This window comes from Patella vulgata, chromosome 3, assembly GCF_932274485.2.
Source record: "Patella vulgata chromosome 3, xgPatVulg1.2, whole genome shotgun sequence".
NCBI lineage: Eukaryota > Metazoa > Mollusca > Gastropoda > Patellidae > Patella > Patella vulgata.
Window position 1 is genome coordinate 81,591,226 of NC_065881.2, and position 14,676 is coordinate 81,605,901.

Sequence of the window (14,676 nt, forward strand, 5' to 3'; positions counted from 1 at the left end):
ATTACAGTTATATTAATGTTTTGAAAGACCAGAGAGTCGTCAGCCAGTTGTCGACAGCAATATTTATAGTATTATATATTATGATCAATATATTTTATACATACAGATAGTGTGATATGTTATAAACTAAATATTACTGTATGGATAGATAAATAGATTGCTGTTTATTTTAATAATCTTATTTTAATGTGATATATACACACGATTGTTCATAGGCCTAGTTACTTAATATTAAGAGATTTTTCAGACAGAGGTCGGTGTTTAGAAAAAGTATTTGTAATATGTTTTGTTTGTTATTGTAAATTTGCATCGTTTCATGACACACACTATTGTTCAAAGGCCTAGTTACTTAATATTAAGGGATTTCAGACAGAGATCGGTGTTTAGAAAAATTATTTGTAATATATTTTGTTTGTTATTGTAAATTTGCATCGATTCATGACACACACTATTGTTCAAAGGCCTATTTACTTAATATTAAGTGATTATAAATAGAGGTCGATGTTCAGAAAAATTATTTGTAATATATTTTGTTTGTTATTGTAAATTTACATAGATTTATGACACACACTAATGTTCCCAGGCCAAGCTACTCAATATTTAGAGATTTCAAGCAGAGATTGGTGAACAGGAAAATTATTTCTAATTCTGGTAAATTTGCATCAATTATAATGAGATTGCCATATTCATGCAGTTTTACGTGCATTTAGCAATCAATATACTGTTCTGAATTTTTATTTCTGATATTATTATCATTATACATTAATTCTATGACTTTAGTAACCGGTAGTAAGTACCTTTAAACTATGAACATGTCAGCCAATTTATTTATGTACAGTAAATGGTTTTGTTAAATTTACTGTATTTTCTTAATTGATATTATATTTTATTGTATTACATTTAAATGTCTGTATATATAGGGAGTATTATTTACATTTAAAGCTCAATTTAAACGTTTTCTTTCACATTTATGAAGACTATTTGTTTGATTTGTATTAATATTACTGAATTCAAATATTTTGTATTTATATAAGTATTTTACGATTTTCTCACTACGTGTTCATGTCATAAATTCATAAATTATAATTAAAGTTAATTTTGTACAAAAAATTAACATTAATTTATTAATTAGCCTAGTGCGGAATCTATAAATACGTTTTAGCCTAGAGCATTTTCTATAAATAGGTTTACAGACTTATTTTGATTAAATTGACATAATTCTAATTAACTTAAATTAATTGGAATATTTTAGCAAAAAATAAATTAGTGTACTAGAACAAAGTTCATTTTTGTATTTCAACATACATGTATTTATCACTGTTAGTATTGATTGAAATATAATACAACATATTTTAAACATTTGAAGTTTACATTATTAACAGTTTGTGTTATTGAAAAACTATATGTATTACAACATATTTATCACTGTTAGTATTAATTTAAATATAATACAACATATTTTAAACGTTTAAAGTTTACATTATTTACAGTTTAATGTTTGTATAAAAGAAAACATTATTTATTTGTTAATATTGAAATTTTGTTGTCATTATTTTTTTGTTTAAATTTTATCCATATATAAGCTTATAGAATTTCTTTAACACAAAAGAATGATTTTTATTCTGATGCAAATATAAATTAATAACCATTCTTAATTCACAACTAATATTGGACTATTTTTCGTTGATTATAGACCACAATTTTACTGTGATACTACGTTATATTGGTTTATTTAATTCTGGTGATACTTAATCCATTTCAAACTTTTTAATATATTTTGATATTGTATATTACTGGTAAAGATAATTTTATTTAAAGATTGTTTGCAATTATTATTTGAAATTACCTTTTTCATTCCTTTTATTTTCTCTTTTTTCTTATGAACTCAATTTAAGGCATATTCTTGAATTATCTATAAAAAAGCTTGTTATTTTTTGGTCCATATTCTTGATTGATCTATAAAAAAGCTTGTTATTTTTGTTGTTATAATTGCTGATCTCAAAATGGCATCTGCCCAAGATGAAGCCAAGAAACCGCTACCTCCAGGATCTTCATTTGGACGACTACTTGGAATTTTATCAGATAAATCCTACGATTTTTATAAAAATCCTGTCCAATTTTTCGAGAAAAATGCTGTAGACTTCAAGAGTCGTATTTTCCAGTCCCGGTTTTTATTAAAGCCGACAGTATTTGTGGGATCTAATCAGGGTTTAGCAGATGTTTTGTCAGGTTTGTTTTAATTTTTGTCAATTACTAGTCAATACACGATCATTTACAACAAAATAATTGATTTTAAAGGGCGTATGACTCTTTTTTTTTTAACCTTGAAATAGACATATTCTGAAAGCACATCAAAAAAAATATTGTAATTTCTAATCAATTATGTTTGGTGAATGTCAGTCTTTTACGCCTACTTAGTGCAGCCTACATGTTTTTTTTAAATTATTATTTTGTCGTTTGTGAATCGTCCTTTACTAATTTCTTCGACATTGTGTTTTAATTTGTTTATTACAAAATGGCACCATAGGGTTTCATGACTTGTGTACTGGTTATAAAATGTTAATTGTGTCTTAAATATTGGATACTAGCAGGATACCCGTCTTCGCTCGGGGGTCATAACTTCGAAACCGGAAGTGGTAGACTAACGCCACCTGGCCTATGTTACTCCCCATTCCGAGCTACCCCTATACCCCAAATTTCAGACTCGGGCAGACCTAGTGTAGCCGCCAACCCCGAACAGACCGGTTTCGCTCGGGGGGTCATAACTCCGAAACCGGAAGTGGTAGACTGACACCACCTGGCCTATGTTACTCCCCGGTCCGAGCTACCCCTATACCCCAAATTTCAGACTCGGGGCAGACCTAGTGTAGCCGACAACCCTGAACAGACAGACTTCGCTCGGGGGTCATAACTCGAAACCGGAAGTGGTAGACTAACGCCACCTGGCCTATGTTACTCCCCGGTCCGAACTACCCCTATACCCCAAATTTCAGACTCGGGGCAGACCTAGTGTAGCTGCCAACCCCGAACAGACCGGCTTCGCTCGTGGGTCATAACTCCGAAACCGGAAGTGGTAGACTAACGCCACCTGACTTAGCTCCTTTAAAGTAGCAGTGTAATTATTAATTTATGGTCATCTGCCAACTTATTGAATCGTACAGGAGCCACATTCCGCATATACAAACTCTATATACAAAACAAATTAAATTGGTTGGTAACCAAGGTAACGTTTATTGATAGGATATAATGATATTAAGAGATACACTGTGGAAAATACCAGAGCTTAAACATTTGGGAGTTTGGGAGGGAGATGGGGGTGGGGGGTGCATTTCAGATTCGTAGAAATTATGAATTTATCAAATTGTTGATTTTCCTTAATCTGTTTGATTTATTTTTGAATATTCGTTAATTTCATTGAATTAATACCTTGAAACATTTCCTATCAGAGACATAACACCGTAAGTAGTTGATCTTGTCCAGGGCAAAAAATAGTCTGGCTCTGAACCTGGTGCCTTATTTCCCTGTTTGATCTTACAAATAAAAGAATGGCCATAGAGTATTAAGATAACATTCTACTATTTTCTGTTTTTCAGACGGAGGAGAATTTACCGAACTTGGTTATAAAACATTCATGGGTCAGATTTATGGCGATAATATTCTCTTTACTGATGGTAAATATCTAGATTCTCTAATTAAAATTATATCCTTTACGTGCACACCAACATGTTCACAGGACCCCCAGTTTTTGTCCCATTTGAACAACTATTACTTCAAGGATCTCCATCTGCACCACTGACAAGGGGAAACCATGTTAGACAATCCTTGTTAGTAAACCTGAACAAGGCGTCTGTCCAACCTTGTGGGTTTTCTCCAGGTCCTCCGGTTTCCTCCCACTGCTAAAACCCCTACGTGCAAGCGAATTATTGAAATAAAATTGAACCATATGTTAATCCCAAAATGACCTAGTTTGTGTCGAGTAGATGTTAAACACAATTTCTCTCCCTCTCTTTGTTAGTAAACCAACACATTACTGAGTCACCATAACTCTCGCCCCCGTATGTATTGTTTATAGTAAGTGCAGGTGGACTGCACCACACACAAACAATTACACACGACAAACCGACAGACAAGACACACTATATACAGACACCACAAACAACAAACGTCTGTATCAGATCAAATGAATGGATCCAGGGGCTAGTTGTAAGCGTCCACTGTGCTGTAAGTCCCTGACCCGCAGCTGTAGTGAAAAGCAAACTAACAATAAGGGAAGCAACTCAAAAAAAAGGGGAATAGATCTTAAACAATGTATCATACTAGAATGGGTAATGATACGCTATGTTCTATAAGATATTGTTTGTTTTGTTTTTAGGTAAAGCTGCCGAGGAATTAAGGGATGCTTTAAGTCAGCTGTTTACTGATGATTGTGTTAAAACATATCAACAAACCATTGATAGGTATAATAACTTTCTCTAGGCCTATATATGGTATTGTAGGCCTACATGTATTGTTAATAAATAGTAACTTTTTATAGGCCTACATTTATTATATTGTCATCTCTGTCTATCCAAATAGTAACTTTCTGTAGACCTACATTTATTATATTGTCATCTCTGTCTATCCAAATAGTAACTTTCTGTAAGCCTACATTTTGTATTGTCATCATCTCTGTCTGTCCATAATTTCTTGTCACCATCACCACTCTACCTCAAATTTGCCATGATTGCCCATATATGAATCGAAACGGAGTATAAGACGGTACGGATGGGCAGTAGTCGGCACGCTTTCATTCTATGGTATTACGATGTCATGTAATTTTCAAGGAATATTATTGACATAAATTTGAATACTGTAAGGGAATTAAATATGAAAAATAACGAGGTGACTTACTTTTTAAAATTACGTATGAATTTGAATATTTTGTTGACACGTGATTCTTAATTCTGGTTTGAAAACACCTGCTTAAATAGCGATAAGAGTTATGTCCCTTTATTTTCGGAAAGAAAATGTCCGACAACTAAAATTTTGAAACGTGACAAAAATAGATTAAACGACTGTCCCTGGCAGATGAGAAAAATAGCCTTAGATGTGTGCCCCTGGCAGATGAAAAAAGTAAGCCAGAAGAGTGTTCCTTACAGATGGGTAACAGTAGAAACATGATCATGATACATCTGTCATATTATTTGTAATTTAAAACATTTATTTTATTGTAGAATTGTTGAGAAAGAAATCCAGAATTTAGATATTAGGTGAGTCAGTTAATGATTGGATAAGAGGTCCCCCAAAAGCTTGGGGAAAAGTCTGCAACTGCACTGATATTTTATGACCCTAAGAGAGTGAAATAAAATGCAGTTTAACGTCCTACTATTCTACTCCTTCTGGGCTAATGAAGACGGGCATACGTCATGCAGCTACGGCCTACACTTATCACTTATATGTGTGTTTTATGAAATGAAATGAAACGGGTTTTAACGTCTAATGAAGACGTATCATAAAGTATCTAATTATATAATGTTTTTATATTTTCAGTAATCCGGTGTGTTTGTATGAATTCTATAAAAAGATGGTTACAGAAATCTGTCTCAGTTTATTTCTTGGGTTAGATTTTGAAGACACGGACGATATTTATGATACCATTACCTCATTAACTACAACTCATTGGCATGGTAACATATTTGTTTTATACTCCCTGACAACTCATTGACATGGTAACAAATTTGTTGTATACACTCTCTGACAACCATGGTAACAAATTTGTTTTATACTCTCTGACAACCATGGTAACAAACTTGTTTTGTACTCTCTGACAACCATGGTAACAAACTTGTTTTATACTCCCTGACAACCATGGTAACAAACCTGTTTTATACTCTCTGACAACCATGGTAACAAAGTTGTTTTGTACTCTCTGACAACCATGGTAACAAACTTGTTTTAAATTCCCTGTAAACAAAGAGTCTATGTCATTCAGTAAAAGTCCACTTGTATGAGGGGGGTTGGATGGCTGAATGGTTAGCGTGCGCGCTGTATCATACAGTCTGTCATTGAGTCGACTGGCGTGGTTTCAAATCCCTGGTTGTACGTGGCAAGGAGTAGGGTCGCCTGTCCAACCTCGAGGGTTTTCTCCGGGTCCTCCGGTTTCCTCCCACTGCTAAAGACCCCTATGCGCAAGCGAATTATGTAAATAAAATTAAACCATATGTTAGTCCCGAAATGACCTAGTTTGTGTCGAGTGGACATTAAACCCCATTTCTCTCTCTCTCTCCAATTGTATGGTTCTTGAAGTAACCAGTCAGGGTCCTTATTCACGAAAACTTAAACTAAGATACAATCGAAATTTTAAGAAATACTGCAATTCGATTGGCTGACCAGTGAAATCAATTTGCATATATCCAATGAAGTTGCAGTATTTCTTAAAATTTCGGTTGATTAAGGGCCCAGCTCTATATGTAGTCGATTCCTTCAAAAGTCTGAAAGAAATTAAATCCAGATCTATGTTTTAATCCGATTGTCTAATGATTATATGAAATAATTTTATGTTGACAGTACAGTGAATATGACAATTTATTTATATTGTGGGTATTATATCAGTGCATATATAATTATTTTATTTATATTGTTGGTATTGTGTTAGTGAATATATAATTAATATATTGATGTTGTTGGTATTATATATGTGAATATGTAATTAATTTATTTATATTGTTGTTATTATATTCGTGAATATATAATTAATATATTGCTATTGTAGGTATTATATCAGTGCCGTTAGCATTAAAGATACCTGGTACAGGTAAAGAATCAACATTTAAACAGGCTTTACAGGCTAAGGTAAACAATAAAATTACAAGTAAAATAGAATATTTTTACCGGAATTTCATATTTAACAGTTTTTGGTTTAGGATAGGGGACAACATATAGTCGTTCGCCTGGTACATAAATTATGTAATTTAGGATAAATTATGTAATTTAGGATAAATTATGTAATTCAGGATAAATTATGTTATTTTTAGGATAAATTATGTTATTTTTAGGATAAATTATGTTATTTTTAGGATAAATTATGTTATTTTTAGGATAAATTATTTGACCAAATTTTTAGGATAAATTATTTGACATAATTTTTAGGATAAATTATTTGACAAAATTTTTAGGATAAATTATTTGACATAATTTTTAGGATAAATTATTTGACATAATTTTTAGGATAAATTATTTGACATAATATTTAGGATAAATTATTTGACATAATTTTTAGGATAAATTATTTGACATAATTTTTAGGATAAATTATTTGACATAATTTTTAGGATAAATTATTTGACATAATTTTTAGGATAAATTATTTGACATAATTTTTAGGATAAATTGTTAGAAGTGATAAAAGAGAGAAGAGAAACAAGTAAAAAGGGCTTTCATCAGAAATTAGAAGAAATCCATGAATTAGACGAGGAAGCCATCAATAATCATCTGTTATTGTTTACATCTGCTCTTGTACCTAAAGCCCTCGCATCTTTACTCACATCTTTCAGTCTAGAAGTTGGACAACACCAAAAGGTCTGTTAATTTAAAAATTTTGCCAGTCCATCAATTTTAGGTATATGTTTATTGTTTAGCATTATTCCAATATTTTAATATATTTTTAAGTGCTTTTACACATACAAACTATAACTCTCACTTGTGTTTCAAGGTTAAATTCTTTGCATATCAATTTTTAAAAGTAGTTACACTGATGACTGTTATGCTCAGCATTAAATATTATATCGTAAAGGTTTAAAAGTAGTTACAGAGAGAAATGGGATTTAACGTCAACGCGACACAAACCAGGTGATTTCGGGACTAACGTATGGTTCAATTTTTTTCAATAATTCGCTTGCGTGTAGGGGTCTTTAGCAGTGGAGGGAAACCGGAGGACCCGGAAAAAAACGATGTGGTTGGACAGGCAACCCTACTCCTTGTCACGTACAACCGTTGAATCAAAACCACACCAGTTCACTCAATGACAGACCTTTCGGTCATCCAGCCCCCTTAAATGTAGATACTGATTTGATTATATTTGTTATACCCATCACTAAATATTATTTTATATCGTAAAGGTTTAATAGTACCATAGTTACACTCATGTCTGTTTAAAAATAATTACTTGTGTATCATTTATTACAATATATTTATTGTTAGATTTCAAGTATCATTTATTACAACATATTCAATGTATCATTCATTACAATATTTTTATTGCGTTAGATTTCAAGTATCATTTATTACAATATAATTAATATTTTTAGGTATCATGTATCATTGATTACAGTATTTATATTGTTTTAGGTGTCATGGCAGAAGATGTGTTTGTTAGACGAGGAATTCATGGATCAAATGTTATTAGAGGTTCAGCGTTATTATCCTCCATTTTTAGGAGGCAGACGTGTGGTCACCAAGGTAACCATATCCACATTTATTAAACGTAAAGATTTATCAAGAGCTTATTCTGAGGCCTATTTAGCCAAGGTTGCATAAAGTTACGTATACCTTGGGATTTTAGCGTGGTGTTCTCTTGTAAGTGGTGCAGGACAGAATTGAATTTACTTATACATGCCTGTGCATTGTGAACATGGCCCAGGTAAATACAAAACACATTCTGAGATTGCAACTAGATTAAAAGGGATGGGGTTGTTTATTTTAAGGTCAGTTGGAGTGGTCATTTACATACAGAAATTCACAGAAATTCTTGGTTACCTCACCCCAACCAATGTTGTATCAAACTGTGTGTGTGAAAATTTTCAACCTTCAAAAAGATTTATTGCTGGATATTTCAGCCATTTTTAATGCAAGTCCAGATTCTATGATTTTGTAAATAAGACAAAAATTTTCAAATTCTATTTCAGAATTTTGAAGTTGATGGCTACACTATCCCAGCCGGCCATTCCATTGTGTATTTAACATTCGCTGCTCATCGTGATCCGTCCATTTTTGAAAATCCAAACCAGTTTCATCCTGGTAGATGGAAAAATAGGTGTGTAGAAATGACGTTTTGTAGTGAAAATACATACATGGCAAAATGAAGAAATACAGTAATGCATAATCTCAGGTCGACAAACACTCGACCATTTTAGTCTTGCAAGTGACTTCCATACTTAATTGGCCGTGTATCTTCTAGTATTGTAGGCTATTTTATTCAATGTAAACACATTCGTCACCAAACAGAAACAAAGTTTCCTTGTTTGCATCTATTTGTTTATTTGTAGCCGGCTAAAGAACCCTCCTAGCAAGTGAATTATTGAAATAAAGTTGAACCATGTGTTCATCCCAACCAATTCTCTCTCTCCATCATGAATGCCAGGGTTCAATTTATAGAGTTTAATTACGGGTAATGTGTGTTTATTTTATTTCATATAGCACCAGTGATACACAGAAGAAGAAATTATTTTGTTTTGGTTATTTAAGTCGTGGCTGTGTTGGTGAAAGATTAGTATGGGCAATCATCAAGGTTTGTGTCTTTTATTCTTCAAATTGTCTTCCTTTAGTCTTCAAAAAACTGTTACTTAACTTGCTGGTTCGAAACTTGTCAAAATTGCTTCTAGGAAGTTAAAGACAACCGTTTTCTGATATCAGAAAATTTTTATAAGGCCGTCATTCAGCAACAAGATATAAATTTTCAAATCTGGGTGTTTAGATTTGATGAAAGGGTCATTGTTCTCTTGTTGGAATAAACGAAACGGCTATATAAATTACTGTGTGGATTTTAGTCTTCAAATTATCTCCATTTACTCTTCAAATTACCTCCCTTTAGTCTTCATATTATCTCCCTTTAGTCTTCAATTGACTTCATTTATGTCATCAGATATGATGATTTCATCATGGTACAACTGATCAGAGCAATGTATATAAGCCTGCTATACTTGGGTATATGTAGCTGTAAGGTTATCATCATTGAACATATATAATTATTATTCAGTGGATATGCTCTGATGAATAGGTTGATACTTGATTGAACATTCCGGAATTGAATTCTCTAAATTCTCCCAAATTAGTGACTATCAAGTGAAAAGGAGGATTTTGGGATACAACGCATGCACCAGCTGCATAACAAAATATCTCAATCAAAGATGACAGCTGAAACATATTCGTTGTGTTTAATTACGTCACGATTCTACTAACACCACCTCTGTTCTAGGGACTGACAGAACTGGGACTGAATTCCGTTCTGGACTGACAATCAAGCATAACCAAGGACACTGATTACATAATGTGAAATTTTATACGAAAAAAAGGAGTTCATTAATCCTTTAAAGCCATACAGAATGACCAATCAATGTTGAAGACCACTAAATTTTCTTTGTATAGGTGTTCCTATTTTCGTATTTGTAAACTTGTTCGTTTTATTTCATCTTGAGTTAATATAGAGCGGTGCTTGAGCAAATCTCTTTTCCGGTAACACAGGAGCGTAATTGAAAATGTCACCCACAGACTGTTGATTAAAAAAATTTTAGACCGGAACCAGATACACTGGGCAAAACAGGCAATGCGCATGTCAACTTACCAAATCTCGCCCAAGCGAGATTACGCGCCTCGTCATAGAACTATTTCTATGACGCGTCTAATCAATGACGTCACATATTTTTGACGTCAATGAAAATAATTCTCACACTTTTTTGTTCTTTTTTAAAAAACAAAATTAATGTATAATGTATCTAAATGAAAATCAATTTGGAAAAACTAAATTATTTAACATTTTTTGTATCACTTGAGAAAATTAATTATGATGGTTTTATATTTAACAACAATGCCATCAGCTTCGCTCTACTCAGGCAAGGCCGGTTACATATTATTATGCGCATATTTAAATAGTTGATGAAAAACTGCTGTCAAATAGTCAAGCAGGTGGTTAAAAGATTTCAGCCATATTTGATTTTTGACAATATTAACCAGTCTTTATTGTAATACTTTTGTATTGATGGGTATTATTTTATTTTTCAATTTATGTAGACGATATTAACCAGTCTGTTGAAGAAGTTTGAATTGTCTTTGGTTGATAAACAAGATTTATCATACAAATGGCTGCCTGTATCCAGACCAAAAACGGATGTTTTATTTAAATTCACCTCAAGACCACCATAGATTGTATTTTATATATATATATATATATATATATGATATATTTGTGTATGTGTAAACAAACCATGGGAGAATTCATTTAATATTACCAAGGGAGAACTCATTTAATACTTCCACTCGAGAATTCATTTCATATTACTAGGGGAGAATTCATTTGATATTACTAGGGGAGAATTCATTTAATATTACTAGGGGAAAATTCATCATTACCAGGAGAAATTATGTGTGTGCCAGTTTTTAGCCAAGTTATTTTGTATCAATTCTTATTTCATGGTGCTAACTCCATAGACGGTCTTATCACCACCAGCTTCCTCCGTTTCTTCTGTCTCTCCTTGTGAACAGTTCGTAGGTCACTGGAATCAGCAGCGTATGACCGCAATATTAAGCTACCTGGAAGCCAGCTTGTTCTGAGAAACCCTTGCCTTTCCATAAACTTTGTTAATATGGGATTTGTTTATTTTCCTGATTAACAAAACTAGGTATCGGATGAAGTGCTGATGTTGACGGCACCATACTTTTAAAACCACTGCAGGTGATCTTTGTCCTCATGGCTATCTCAAACGTAGTTTGGTGATAGTTGCATGTAACAGTGAATGTTGTATTCGAGGCATAACTGTTCAAATTAAAAAAATTCTTAACCATACAACCAGGCCCAGTTAATACTATAAACAAAGCATAATGTAGCTAAAACTCTTGTTTTTATATATATATCGAATCGAAACTGTCACTATTTTATCCCTTTTTGATACAATCAGTGCAGGAAGTGGGACTTTAAACCCCATTTCATTTCCCTTTTTGATACAAACTGTTTGATAGAGGAGACGATAGATCTTGCACGCAAATTAGTTTTATATTTCTATGTCTATAAAGTTGTAGAATTTTGCACATGTATGTGTCTTATTGCCGGCAGCACAATATTTTTGTAATCTGTTAAATCTCAATGTTTTTAAAGTCCTCAAATATTTGAATGAATGGTCCTGTCATGTTTTGCTGTAGATTTGCAAAAAGCAGGGTATGTTTTTAGAACTAAAAATATTGATTTGCTTTCAATGTCACTGTATATTTTGCACCTTCTAGTAGTGAGGTCTGCACAATAGAACAAAATTATGTCATTTCACTAAAATATATTAATCATTAATTACTTACATTTATGGTAACATACTATGTTTTTATTTGAACAAACTGCTAATTATATCACTGGTCAAAATAACGATGTAAGTCACTGTTTGTGAATAACGTTTGTTTATGAGTATGTGCTGGTCATAGCTAAAACTAGACCTATAGAATATTATTATATACTGGTGATAGCTAACACTAGACCTGTAGAATATTATTATATACTGGTGATAGCTAACACTAGATATATAGTATATTATTATATACTGGTCATAGCTGACACTAGATCTGTAGAATATTATTGTATACTGTCATACAGCTGACACTATTCATATAGTCTATGATATATACTGGTCATAGCTGACACTAGACGTGTAGAATATTATTATATACTGGTCATAGCTAACACTATTCATATAGTATATTATATATACTGGTCATAGCTGACATCAGCTGTATAAAATATTATATTATATACTGGTCATAGCTAACAGTAGACCTATAGTATATTATATATACTGGTCATAGTTAATATCAGCTGTATAAAATATTATATTATTAAATAAGCTAGCCTTTTTGATTTAGGTCAATATAAAGTATTTAATGGGTTGAAATATTACCAGGGACAGTATTTATCAAATTTCATCAATCTTTCAAAATTCTCACCTTTTAAAAAACATTTAAGAATGAATAAATGTACTGTTAACACCAGGGTCGTAACTAGCTCAGAGCAACGAGGGGGGCAGGACGTGTTCTCAGGGATACTGTAAAATTGACGGACAATGTATGTCTATTGTTTTTATGGTCCTAAATTTTTTGACTGGGTGGGCGAAACTTTTTGCAGCCCCCCGCCCCTTAGTTACGGGCCTGGAGAACACTATACGGTCCAGGTTTTGTCCTTGGATAACTATAGTGGACCTACAGAGCAACATCGAAGCATTAAATTAAAGAGTTAACATCAACATCACCAATTCCAGGATTTTTCATAGTGATTAGATTCCTATGGGCTTAAAGGCTCAATACCACTCTTATTGTAACTGAATAATATGTCCCAATCTTTATTCTGGTCAACAAATTGTACTATTTTAGAATATTTCAATTAATTGATGATACTAATTTCATCTTAACACACCTTTTTTTAAAATTTTGAAAAATTCAACATAATGGTTTGAAAAGTCTAACGTAAACCTTTTCAAATGAAACTTCGATTTAAAAATATTTTCGAACCCTCTGGACAAGTAAAATAGGATGTAATGGATAATTTACACAACAGGTAGGACACTTAAACATCTAGTACATAGATAGAGATATTATTTATTTTCTTGAGCTTTCAAGCCAGCATGAGTGTTATTGTCCCTTTAAGGATATGTTGATTATGTTCGATGACAGTAACTCATTCAAACCTAAAATATGATGTTTTCTAAGAAGCAGGAAAAATTAAACGATAGTTCTAGCATGAAATGAGAGTATTTCACATTTACAATAGATAGAACACAGACAAGGTGTACCTACCTACATATGCCGGAGTATTGTAAACTGTGTCTGCTTGTATAGTTACACTGTAAAAACAACATGCTTCTGTATATGATGTTGGTAAGATTTGAAATAATGAGGGCTTGCATATGACGGGTGTAGTAATTATCAGACGGCACAGTCTACTGTGTGGCACGCTGTTTGAAAACGACAAAATGAGGAACTTTTTTAAAAACAGTTTATTCAAAGGAATGTAAATAATTCGAAGGGGGAAAAAAAACTGATAGTTGGAATTGGATGACGAGTAGGCGGAAACGGATCTGTCTCTGTCGATTCAAAATTTCCCTCATTGCACGGCTTAATATATATTTACACATAATATTTTTGTATTATTTTATTACTAACAGATTATATGTTTAATAGATGTTCAATTGGGATATATCATATAGTATTATATGTTTTATTTGTTTTCTTTCAATATTTACAATAAAATCTGGAAATGTCTTTCTTTTTTACTTTTTGGTGCATGTAAATATTGACTACCCCATTTCCTGAAAGAATATTAGAGAAAAGGGAGATAATTCATATTGATTTTTCCCTGGAGAATCTGCAACTACTGCTCCTTAAACCACCCAAAATGTATGTTGTTCTTAGTGTTTATCGCAGACAAGTTGTCATATTTTCATTATCTGAGTGCATGCGCATTTCTTGTGGGAGCGAACCAATGAATTTGAGAAAGCGCCCCTATCTCCAAGCCACATTCGCTCACACCAGGGATCGAAACCATGACCGGCCAGCTAGAGTTTGAAACGCGACACTCTAGACCAGTGTGCCGCGAAATTTTTAACGGGACGCTAAGAAAATGCAAAAAGCCAGTGATCACAATAGAGTATTCACTGGTGTCTAGCTGTGTTTTCTTTATTTAGTTTGAGTCATTCTATGTGTTTATGACTAGTCTCTGTCTACGGTTGTATG

General features: G+C 32.7%; 1 protein-coding gene across 1 annotated transcript; it reads left to right on the top strand.

The window, feature by feature from the left end:
- The first annotated feature begins 1,804 nt into the window (after positions 1–1,804).
- Positions 1,805–14,205, top strand: LOC126816963 (putative cytochrome P450 120). The gene is made up of 11 exons (XM_050543773.2): positions 1,805–2,229; positions 3,594–3,671; positions 4,373–4,457; positions 5,214–5,249; positions 5,530–5,666; positions 6,752–6,831; positions 7,363–7,557; positions 8,326–8,436; positions 8,883–9,010; positions 9,394–9,484; positions 10,984–14,205. Exons 1-11 carry the CDS (start codon positions 2,004–2,006, stop codon positions 11,113–11,115), a joined length of 1,299 nt encoding a protein of 432 aa, XP_050399730.1. The 5' UTR covers positions 1,805–2,003; the 3' UTR covers positions 11,116–14,205.
- Positions 14,206–14,676: the final 471 nt, after the last annotated feature.

Excerpts from the sequence above, each read along its gene's own strand:
- LOC126816963 (XM_050543773.2), top strand. The coding sequence starts at position 2,004 with ATGGCATCTGCCCAAGATGAAGCCAAGAAACCGCTACCTCCAGGATCT. Across the intron at positions 5,250-5,529 it reads ATCCAGAATTTAGATATTAG|TAATCCGGTGTGTTTGTATG; the intron begins GTGAGTCAGTTA and ends TTATATTTTCAG. Across the intron at positions 8,437-8,882 it reads GCAGACGTGTGGTCACCAAG|AATTTTGAAGTTGATGGCTA; the intron begins GTAACCATATCC and ends ATTCTATTTCAG.